The sequence below is a fragment of the Protopterus annectens genome, chromosome 10.part0 (assembly GCF_019279795.1).
Source record: "Protopterus annectens isolate FY-2018-M chromosome 10.part0, PAN1.0, whole genome shotgun sequence".
Classification (NCBI taxonomy): Eukaryota; Metazoa; Chordata; order Ceratodontiformes; family Protopteridae; genus Protopterus; species Protopterus annectens.
The window spans coordinates 931,846,003-931,858,366 of NC_056744.1; the positions used below are offsets into that span (position 1 = coordinate 931,846,003).

Consider the following 12,364-nt stretch of genomic DNA (forward strand, 5'->3'; position numbering starts at 1 on the left):
GTGGACCCCAGCCATAAACAAACTATACAGTAGAAGGAGGAAGCTACTACATGATAGAGCAAAATCACGAAAAGGGAAGGCATCTCTGATCATTATTAGAAAAAATCTATGGGCACTCATAAAATCGTCTAAGGCCAGCTTCGAGAGAAAAATTGCACAGGACACTAAGGATAATCACAAGGCTTTCTTTAGTTATGTTAGGAACCTGGGTGGGAATTCCCAGATATGCTCAGAATTAGTCCAAAATGACAAAAAATACACCGAACCCACAGACATTGCCAACATCCTAGCTGACAGGTTCAGCGCAAACCCCCCCCCCACCAAAAGGGCAAATATCTATCCCAGCAGAGTGCTGCCCCCCTGACATCTCAGATGCTCAGGTAAGAGCCGCCCTCTCCAAAGCAAAAAACACAGCATCAATGGGACCAGACAGTGTCCCAGGCTGCGTCCTACATGAACTCCAAGAAGAGCTAAACCTAAACATAAAACTACTGTTCAGTCTCAGCCTTACTACAGGATATGTACCCAAAGAGTGGCATACTGCAACAGTGGTCCCTCTCCATAAAGGTGGTGCCTCAACGGATCCTGGAAACTATCGCCCCATAAGCCTGACTAGCTTGGTCTGCAAAGCTATGGAAAGGATCATCATGGACCTCATAAATAAAGATATTGGGGACCTACAGACACTGTATTCTACCCAGTTCGGCTTTAAGGGCAGATCCTGCCTCTTAAACCTGGTCGATTTCTTTGAAACAGTCATTAAGGTCATTGACGAGGGGAAGGTGGTCCACACAGCCTACCTGGACCTCGCAAAAGCCTTCGATACAGTACCCCACTCGGGCATTATAGATAAGCTCACCAGCTTAAATATAAACCCCTATGTCACTAGATGGGTTGCAAATTGGCTCAAGGACAGAACCCACATGGTTAGAATTGCTGGAGCCATGTCAGACTCCAAACCAGTTACAAGTGGCATCCCACATGGCTCAGTCCTGGGACCTCTCTTGTTCGGTATATATTTCTCGGAGGTACAGGCCAACACGGAAGGACTGTGGCTGACCAAGTTCACAGATGACTGCAAGCTAGGCGCCGTAATAGACTCTCCAGCCGACACAAGCATCCTACAAAAGGGCCTCATAGAAACAGACAACTGGTGCCAGAGCGCGTAGCTCGATGGGATTTGGATTTTCACTCATCCCTCATCAGGCCCATAATTGAGTACAATGCCCCTTCTGGGATGTACCTTACCAGACACCTGCAGCAACTGGAAAGACCCCAAAAGTACCTCACCAAGAGAATCAAAGGGCTCAAACAGATGCCATATACTGCCCGGTTAAAGAAACTCCAGCTCTACTCAGTGGCATACCGCCTGCTCAGAGACTATCTATGCCTGACGTATAAAGCCATGTCCAACCCGGAATTAATGGACATGCTGCACCTCAGAAAATCCAAATCCCATCGAGCTACGCGCTCGAGAGACTTGAACCTCAGCACTGAAATAAATAGGACATGCTGGAGGGACAGATTCATAACCCAGAGGCTCCCTTCACTCTGGAATAAAATCCCAGTCCAGGTTAGGCAGAGTTCCCTCATTGACTCTCTTCAAGAGGAATCTTGATGAGTGGATGGGAGATCGTAGGTTTACCCCGGGTATCACTTCTGTGTCACTGTTAGACAGAAGCACAGTATACTAACCTCAAAAAAGGGCATAGCAAAATTAATTTAAAATGGGTGGCGAAAGCCAAACATACTCTGACTAGGCTTATAAATGCCCTAGGGCAGATAGCCTAGTATGAACCTATGAACCTTACTGCACTCTTGTTGTGAGGGTGTAGTCCCCACAACCCTGCTAATGACATTTGAGATCACAGCACCTCATCACTACAAGGAACTGCATCTTCAGATTTAGAATATGTTATTTTCCACCTTACTGCACTCTTGTTGTGAGGGTGTAGTCCCCACACCCCTGCTAATAACATTTGAGATCACAGCACCTCAGCACTACAAGGAACTGCATCTTCAGATTTAGAATATGTTGTTTTCCTGTCTTATGCCCATTGCCCACTGCTTGCCAATATAGCTTCAATTTCTTCTGACTCTGAATTTGAACAGGTGGGTGCTGAAAATACATAAACGAGTTAGCTGTAGGACAGGAGAATCATTAAGATAGGACAAGACTTCTTCATTGCTTTGTATAGCTTTGTCATTTTTTTCTTCATTTGTCTTTAACTTCTTTACAGACGTGCTGTATTTCACTGAAGGCCACAAGATAAGAACTCACTCTGCAACTATATTAATTCTGGGCATATTTTCAGACATATCATGATGAAAACTAAATGAACTGTTATTGTTATTATTATTACTATTAATAATTAATAGTGGTAGAATACTGATCCACATGGATCATTTTCAGACTCAACACTGTCTAGTTAAGTGACTTGCTTAGATTTTCACAGGAGACAAATGGAGGTGGAAGGAATCAAACCCTGTACTGTGCAATACGCAATACAAAGCAGCTAACTAACAACTCAGAGCCTTAATCCTGTGAACTGACTGCCAATGTTTTAGTGTAAGAACCCCCTTTCAGAAAGTAAATGGAGTCCAATTGCAAACTGAGACTCTAATATTAGTACTAATGTAAGGTAGTAGGTAATGTATAAATAGCTGTTTGATGTTGACAGCTAATTCTGTTACATGAGTGACCAGTTACTGCTCTGAATCAGTATGGTATTGTTTCTCTCTTCTTATTAAGATAAGAATGGTGCATTTTCATTTTATTTGTGTTGCTGAGTATCCTTTTTTTTTTTTGGTTCTTTTATAGATTATTTGGTCGAACTGAAAGAGTACAGCCCTGTTTATACCTTGTGGTCAGGCTCGGAGGATGAGTTAATGGACTCGCTCAAAGGTGTTGCTAGCTGCATCGATAAGTGCTGTAAATGTGTTGAAGAAAAGAGCCCAGGCCTCTCGGAAAACCTTATTCCCTTACTTCATGAATATACTCTGTGTGCTGAAATGTTGAAGGTAGAAAGTTTGGATTGGACTTACTTGTATAAGCATTAAAGTATTTGTTTTCTGTTTAGATTTGAAATGGTTAATGACTTTTCATTTCAGTAGGCTGCTAGCGACCTCAATTAAATTTATTGGTATCTTGGGCCTGTTTACACTTAAAGAAGTGTCTAAAACGCAAACCTACTATTAGCTGGCATTAAACAGTTCTATTTATAGTCTTGGCATGAATGGCCTTGTAAATGATGGTACAATGATTTTGCTTTAATTGCGGTCTTTCTTTTAGAGGCTGAACACATTCTTATTGCTGTGTGGAATTCGTGTTTACAGTTCCTAGATGTTACCATTTTTTTTTCAAAAACAGAAAGTTTTAAATTTTGGAGGAATTGTCCCTGTATCTTTCGCGAGTACTTCCTGACATAGAAGAAAGGATGTCACATTTAATCAATTTAAATGCGTAAATTATTTTTAAAAAGAAAATGTGCAAACTTATATAAAAGCTAGAGAGCAAAAATTGAAAAGTAATGCACATGGTAAAAATCATGGTGCAAGACAAGTCATGGAACTTTGCGGATCTGATTAAAAAAAAAATTATTTGCCAGTTTATCCCAAATGATGTTCAGACATAGATCAGTGTTGCAGTAGCTTGAGCTATATGGGTCCTACCCCACTGCAGTTGACCAGCTCCTAAAACCTAAGGGCACCTCCCTCACACTCCAACTGTAAGAAGCTCGAGCCAAGTTCCATAAAACAGACAGTTGGAGTTTTTTGCTGCTGAAAGCAGTGCTCCTTTGGCAGTCCCCTTCAAACTGCCAATCAGCTATAAATCTTCAAGAACTGGGCAGACAAGCCCCCATTGAGGAAAACCTTCCACTACCTTTAATTTTATGAAAAAAAACTTGCATTTTTCTGTAAAAATAATTGCATTTAGCTAGGAATCTAAATGTGTTCAGACTGTTGTTGCATTTCTAAGGGAGTTCTTTTGTAAATGCCTGTGTAAACATTTTGTAAAAACTTTTATTTTTTACTGAATTTTTACCTAGATAAGTTAGTGTGCTTGGGGCAGGGTACTATGCTTGTAGAGGACTGTTAGTAATTTAGAATCACTTGAAATGATGCCATCTTTTTCATCTGGCTTCAGCCTGTGGGTTATCGGATCCAACTCTAATCAGACAACAGCCATCTCGGAGTCATCAGCCTGAAAACTCCACTTTACCTACAATACCCTGCTCTGTTGTTCTCTCCTCACTCCTCAGATCTTATTTGCTGTCATCAAGAGTAGATCCTGGTCCTCTGAACTCCGCTTACTGTATCTTTCTGTGGGATAGCTGTAGCCTATTTTTGGATATATCTCTTCTTCCTTAGTTCAGCTTGTTTGTTAGGTTTAGGTGTTTGATTGGAAGGTTAGAGTTAAGCATTAGTATTTTTTTTTCCTATGCGTTGTTCTGACCGGGCATTCCCACCTTTTCTTTCTGGTGTCTTCTGGAAAGAAATGCATAGTATATTCATACTATTAGGGGGCGTATGGTGTGTGTGTGTGTGTGTGTGTGTGTGTGTGTGTATATATATATATATATATATATATATATATATATATATATATATATATATATATATATATATATATATATATATATATATATATATGTATATGTATGTATGTATATGTATATATATATATATGTATATATATATATATATATATGTAGATCCAACATCCTACTGGACAGTTTGAGCAGAGACATCCTTCTGTCTTACTAGTGTTTCCTAAACCTGTTCATAGCAGTACAGATTTTCAGATGCTGTGACCTCTTTCCTTACCCATCTGACATGAAGTGTACAGTAGGTTTTATGCCCTGATCTCTACAGGAGGACATTCACTCCGGGATGCTGTTCTATGCTTGGCCCCTGATTCTTGTATACACTTATCCTGCAATGCCTTTGATGATCCAGTTTCTTTAGAAGGCAACCCATTGCAGAGTGACTGTCATCCTTGTTTCCCCAATTTTGGCCCTGTCAAGTTTGGTTCCCCTTCCTTTGGCCTCACCTGCTTTACCCCCCCCCCCCCCCCCGAGTACAAGACCTGGTTCTGGGTCTGATTTCTCATCCTGATGCTTTACCCCTCCTGAAGCTTCACTCCTTTAGGCTAATAGCTTGCTTTTTCCAGTTCTGATGTTGGCCAGGAGTAACAAGCCCTCTGACAAAGTTGTGCATATCCTATCATCCTCCCAGAAATCTTCCAGCAGGAATGCTTATGCAAGTAAATGAAAGTGTTTTCTATTTGTGCTTCTTCCCACATCTTAGATCCTTTTTGAGCTATTTTAGATGCCATTCTAGACTTCTTGGCTGGTCGTTTGCAGTCTGGTCTTAGTTATTCTTCCATGAAGGTACATATAGCCTCCATTTCTAACTTTCATATTGGCGTGGATAATACCACTGTGGCACCTCTTGAGCTTTTTAAGGCCTTCTTTCAGGTCGCCTTTCTCCTAGGTTTACCTGTTAGAGACCTGGTGCCTCCATGGGACCTTTCCCTGAGATAAGGTCTTACTAAACCTCCGTTTGAACCTTCAGTCACAGTACCCTTAACATTGTTGTTACTGGGAAACTTTCTTTTTGGTACCTGTGATATCAACAAGAAGAATGTCTAAACTTCAAGTATTGTCCTGTCTTCCTCCTTACTTGATTTTTCATAAAGATAGTTACTTTACAGACCAGTTCCTCCTTTTTGCTCAAGTTTGCTTTGATGTCTAATTTGAATCAGACCATTTAGTCACTGATGTTCTTTTCATATTTTAGTAATGAGTGAATATTTGCCTCATTGTTTAGATGTGGATTATATAACTCAGATTTCATTTGGGCAGAACCAAAAGTTTCAAAAAATCTGACCAACTTTTTGTATCCTTTTCAAAGTCAAGATTTGCTGAGCCAGTTTCCAGATTGACCCTATCCAGATGTCTGATTGTATGTCTTTTGCATACTGTTTGAAAAGAATGTCTTTCCTGTGAAACCTAGAGGTCATTGTAACAAGAGCACTAGCTACTTCAACTGCCTTCTTTTCACAGGTTTCCATTGATTATATTTGTGCTGTGGCACCTTGGTCTAACACTCATACCTTTGTGTCCCATTACAAAGTGGGTGTTCATTCTAGGACTAGCGCTGCTTTTGGTTCCGTCATCTAGCATAATGTTCTCTCCTAGGGCCTCCCTGGGGTTTTACTGGCTGGGGACTTTGTCTCACATGTTGAGACAGGATGAAAACTACAACATCCAATATGAAATGTATGCAATTACCATAATAGTAGGTCTGCATTGTCTACTGTCTCAACCACCCCTCTCTCCATGCCCCCTCCAAATTGTCACCATTTAATAAGTGCTCCTGATCAGCCTTGCAGTCCAACCTTGAAGGCTGCAGAGAAGGGTGCGTTTGTGCTTCCCTCTCTTCCTTGCCTTTCATTCATGATCTTTTTTATGATTTGTTATATTCCATGGAGTTGTCATGGGCCAGATATGATCTGAGAAGTGGTTGTTAGACTGTGGTATTCTGGATAGAGGAGGCAGAGCTCTTGGAATGAAGATTCTGAAATGGCCTGCATTGGATCAGAGTCTGACCTGATTATCCCAAGGATGAGAAGGATGGAAGAAGACAACATGAATCTATTGTTATGGTAAGTACATACAGTTCATTTTCAAAACATACCCTTTCTGGGTTGTTGTCTCATGCAGTTGCCTTTTGTTAGACTCGCACTAATCAGCCACAGGGTGACAGCCCATTCCACAAGGGCTTTGGTGGCTTTCTGGAAAGGGGTGCAGTCCAGAAGTATTCTAAAAGCAGCAACATGGTCCTCTCCGCACACTTTTACAAAGCATTACAAACTGGATTCCTTTTCCAGGTGCAGAACCAGATTTGCTGGGACTGTTCTTTAGGAGCTTCTTGAGTCCCAGTTTATTGGCCTCCTCCTTTTCTTCCTTTTTCTTCCCTCAGGTATGGTGATCTACCCATGTAGTTTAGGCTACTGCAACAGTGTTCTGTGTTTGAATGTAGTACAGCTGTGTAAGTGAAACTTGCTATAGCAATAAATGTTCGGACAGATCACTATTGCAGTAGCCTCCCTTCCCTCCAGCTCCCTTTTGTTGCTTATATTTTTTCAGTGTCGCTGGGTGTGGATTTGTCCACCCCTTGTTTGGTTATTGTTACTGTTTTGTTACTTTCCTAGTATTGTTCTTTAGGGCTCTTGTCTCCCTCCTTGGTTAAAAAGCTTTGGAGCTTTCTGTGCGCAAGCTGTCATTTATATGGACAGCTGGATCAATCAGAAGATGCTTCTAACTTTTGGTAGCTGGTGAGTTGCAGTAGGACAGAGCCTATATAACTTGGGCGGCTGCAACAATGATCTAATACAGTGGTTCCCAAACCTTTTTAATTCTCGGCTCCATTGCTGAATCCAGGTTTTCCCAAGGCACCCCTCCCCCCTGCAGCACGCATAAAGTACGTATTTCATTTATTTATTAATTTGACATTTGTTTAATGAGGCTGCCCGACTGGACTAGGAGACCTGGGGAGAAAACCTCAAAAGTACAATAAAAAGACAATTGCCAAAAAAAGTGCACATTCTGCTTAACAGCACAACACTGACCTACTATGATTGAGAGGTAAGAAAACTTAATGGCAACCTTATTAACTTTAAGTTTATACGAGTAATATTTAAAATCTGTCCCTATTATTTGGCTCTGTCCGGCATACCTCTGAACTGTATAGATTTTTGCAGAATGTCCAGATTTTTGCAACATATTTTTGGTCTTTTTCTCATAAAATTGTTGTTTTCTGGAAAATCACTGGCAGATCATTGAGGTTGAAGTCAGAAAATAATGACAGACTGTTGAGTTTCATATTTCATACCCTTCAGAAAATTCAAGCTAATGCAAAACCTGCATTTCTGTCAACTTTCTAAGTTTGTGAGAGCAGTACTTAAGTGCCCCTATGTTGTGCCTTTGTACCTCCACTGTTTTTGGCTTTGTTGCGTTCATGCACGCATTCACTCACACACATCGCTCTCACTCTTTTCCGATCTCTCACACACTCACATTCACTTCCTCATTCATACCTGCATTCATTCACACATTGCTCTCACTCTTCCAATCTCACATATACACACACACACAGCCACTTCCTTATTCATACCTGCATTCATTCACACACACACACACACACACACACACACACACACACACAGCCACTTCCTCATTCATACCTGCATTCACTCACACATCGCTCTCACTCTCCCGATGTTCTTCGTGTTTCACTGTTGCAGTCATTACATTTGGGTAATCTGCTGGCTGGTTGCCCTCAGTTGGCCTGAATAACAAAGTCTTGGGTCCTGCGTCAGTTACTGTCTCCTATTCCATGACGTCAGGTCATCAGGGGTATAAAACATGCAGCCAACGCCATTTTAATCAGTCTTTCTTGCCACTCTGTGCCCGAAGCAGAAGAAGTTCGCAAGTGCCGGTCGGCCGACTCCTGAAATTTTCATTTTCGAGTTTCAGAACCAAAGTCTTCAAACTAAAGCTAAGTACCCCATTAGGGAAACTTTTTCTTGCTCCTTACCGATGTTAGTAAAAGTTAATAATTGCATTACTTGTGGGAAGCAAATACCTCATAAGGATTTTTATTTGTACTGTATTCCTTGCCTAGGCCCTGATCACAATGTGCCTTGCTGTCGGTTTTGTGCTAAATTTAACCAATGCACTATTAAGCGTCGGTATATTTTTGCTTCCAAATATTTTGGATCCAGATTTAATTATCCAGAAATGTCGTCAGTTAGCAATCCGACTACTAGAGTTCACAAAAAACGCAAAGAAAAAGACAGGGACAGACCGTCGAGGTCCAAAACCGACGACGAAGCTTCTCCTAAGCCAGTTGCCTGTACTCAATTGAGGCGCTTTCACATCCCCTGATACCTGCTACTTTTGAGTCGCAGGCCTCTACCGAGACCCATGCGAGATTCTCAGAGTATTGACCCCGCGGGTGTCTCTCCCTTGGATGAGTCCGGAGCCGCTGAGCAGGCACCGGCTTCTGAGGGTGTTTTCAGGCCTCAATATTTTTATATAAAACTGACGCCAGCTTCAAAAATGAGATCAAAAACATCTAAGTCTAAAATACCGACGCATGAGCCACATGCTCAGGCCCCTATGCCTAAAAAACAGATTATCAAAATGGCCGAGGACTTAATTACCTTGATCAGGGGTTCCCAACCCCCCCTGCTAAGAGGCCTAGGCAAGACACTGATTATGAATCTTCAGATCAGGTTTCCATTTCTTCTGATTCCTCTTCTGATCAGGAATTTTCTAATCTGCCCTATGAGGATTCAGATGCAGAAGAATCCATCCCATCTGCATCTCCTCCTGAGTATTATTCTTTTGTTGAAACCTTGCATACTTTAAGGGAACATTTTCATTGGGAGAGTCTGGATTTCTCTGAATCAAAAAAGAGGCTTAGGGATTTCCTTCTTCTTCCTCAGCATAGGCCTTTGGCAATACCTCCTGTATTAGACATTGTTGATGATGTGTTTTCGGAATCAAACATGGCTCCTGATTCCCTACCTCTGGCTCCTAGTAAGCCAGACAGATATTACAGGGTTCCTGACTCCCACAAATTTCTATTCAAAAATCCTGCATTCTGATCCTGAGACTATCTCACAGGGTCCCAAAGGTGTGAAAGCCTCTACAGCCAAAAATCCTACTCCCTCTGATAGAGATTCCAGGGCGCTGGATAGATGGGGAAAGAAGGTTTATACGTCTGCAGCCTTGGCAGTTAGGGCTTAAACTTCCAGTTTCATATGCTTAAATATCAACAGCATGTTATGGGCTTATTGAAGCAGAAAATTATGTTGATTTCTGATTGTGTGGAAAATAAATAATTACAGGAATTAATGCATGCAGCAGAACAGGTTGGAACACATACTTTGCAGTGTGGTTTTGATTCCTTGGAGGCCTCTTGCAGGGCCGCAGTTACTGGATCTGTGATTAGAAGGCATGCCTGGCTCAAGGAGCAAAATCTGCCTGATTTTATTAAAGCTAAATTGTTGGATGCCCCTCTACAGCATAATACTCGGTTTGGTAATAAGGCAGAAGAGGTTTTTAAAGAAAATGGAAGACAAAGCTATATCTATGCAAACTGTAAAAGATTTCTTACAAGTGCAGCCACCCAGGTTCAGTAGGCACTGGCCCACTAAAAACTGGTCCTTTCCAGTGTCCAACAGAGCCTCTCAAGGCAAATCTAAGCACTCAAAAGGCTCTAGATACCAATCACAGGGTTCTTACAGGTCAAAGCAATGGGGTGCCTCCACCTCCAAATCTGGAGGAAACAAAGCACAATCCTACAGTAAGCAGTCTCAATGACTTCCCTCTTCCTTCACCAAGCACTTATCTTTTGGCAGCCCCCTTGGGGGGAAAATTAGCATTTCATGCTCAAAATTGGCAGTTAATTATTACCCAGGACAAGTGGGTATTAAACATAGTATCCCAGGGGTACAGATTTCATTTCCATACTTTGCCAATCCCAAACGGTTGGCCAGATCTGCCACAGAATCAATGAGCAGAGGCTCAGAAACAAGTTATGTCCCTCATGGAGATGGGGGCTATTCAACCAGTACCAGAACAGGAAAAAGGACAAGGTTTTTATTCAAGACTGTTCCTGGTACCCAGAAAAGACAATTCCTGGCGTCCAGTACTGAACTTATTGATTTTGATCACGTTCCTGGACATTCCAAAATTCAAAATGCTGACTTTGCAACAGCTACTGCCTATACTGGGCAGGAACGCTTGGTTAGTGACTCTAGACTTAAGAGGCATACCTGCATTTCCCAATAAGGGAATCGTGCAGAAGGTACCTCCGCTTCAAGGCAGGTTTTTTGCATTACCAATTCTCTGCACCTGCCCTTTGGCTTATCTAATGCATCCAGGGTCTTTGCAAAGTGCCTGGCACCAGTAATTGCATTTTGCAGACAAAGAAGCATACAAATGTATCCTTACCTGGACGATTGTCTCATTCGAGCAGAGAACAAGGACATTCTTCTTCAACATCTGGCGTTTGTAAAAAAGCTTCTAACATGCCTAGGGTACACAATAAACGAAAAGAAATCACAACTGGTACCCTCTCAAATAATTACATTCCTGGGTGCAAGCTTGAATACAACTGCCCAGATGGCTTACCTTACGCCAGACAAACAAAGGCAACTGACAACATACTTCAAACAGATGGCAACAAAAACCCAGTTATCTGCAAGACAAATTCTGCAGGCTTTGGGGTTCATGGCATTCTGCATTCTACTAATTCCATATGCAAGATTGTATATGAGGAAACTTCAGTGATACCTAAAAAGTTTATGGAGTCAACATTGTCACAGTCTGGAAATAATGATTCCTCCCATTCCCTGCCTACAACAGGAGTTTCTTTGGTGGGCAGAGACATGTCACCAAAACAAGGGACTGTCATTCACTCTACCCCCTGCCACCCAAACCCTAACTACAGATGCATCAGACTATGCTTGGGGGAGCCCACCTGGCGGGGAGATGCATTCAGGGCATATGGAGCCCACAACAAATGCATCTGCATATCAACCAGAAAGAGATGCTAGCTGTTCAGAATGCTCTGACAGCCTTCAAGGACTTACTTCATCCAGGACAACTACTGATAATGATGGACAACACCACGGTTATGTGGTACATAAACAAGCAGGTGGGGTACACATTCCTACCCCCTTTGCAGACTAGCCATGGCATTGTGGAACACAGCTTTGACTTACCAAGTACATATTCAAGCTCAATTCCTGCCAGGAAAACAAAATACTCTGGCAGATGACCTAAGCAGAAATTTTGTGGACCCACACAAGTGGAAACTGGATCCACAAATCTTCAATATGGTAACACAGAAATGGGGGAGCCCAGACATAGATCTATTTGACTCTCCCCAAAATTATCAAGTTGACAAATTCTGCACAAGGACTTATCACAGACAAGCATGGAAAGTGGATGCCCTATCCTTCAATTGGAAAAACCTGTCAGTCTATGCCTTTCCCCCTCTGCCTCTTCTCTCCAAGGTCTTACTAAAGGTCAGATAGGAAAAACCAAAAATGATCCTGATTGCTCCAGACTGGCCTTGCCAACACTGGTACCCAATTCTAAGGAATATGTCTCAACTCCCTCATTGGTACTTGCCTCAAATACCTCATCTACTGTCCCAGCAGAACAATCAAATTCTGCACACTCAGCTCCAAACTTTGAACCTTGCAGCATGCTGATCATTTAATTATTCAAACAACACCTCTCAGTAAATCTGTGATGGATGTAATTTTGGAAGCCAGAAG

The 12,364-nt window shown here is 41.9% G+C and overlaps 1 protein-coding gene across 2 annotated transcripts in view; it reads left to right on the plus strand.

Annotated features, from left to right (window-relative positions):
• SNX7 (sorting nexin 7) overlaps positions 1 to 12,364 on the plus strand; it is a 630,080-nt gene that overhangs the window by 275,180 nt on the left and 342,536 nt on the right. For both annotated transcript variants that reach the window (XM_044085708.1, XM_044085709.1), the window contains exon 6: positions 2,822 to 3,021. In XM_044085708.1, the coding sequence (XP_043941643.1) occupies positions 2,822 to 3,021 (200 nt within the window). The remainder of the gene's footprint in view (positions 1 to 2,821; positions 3,022 to 12,364) is intronic.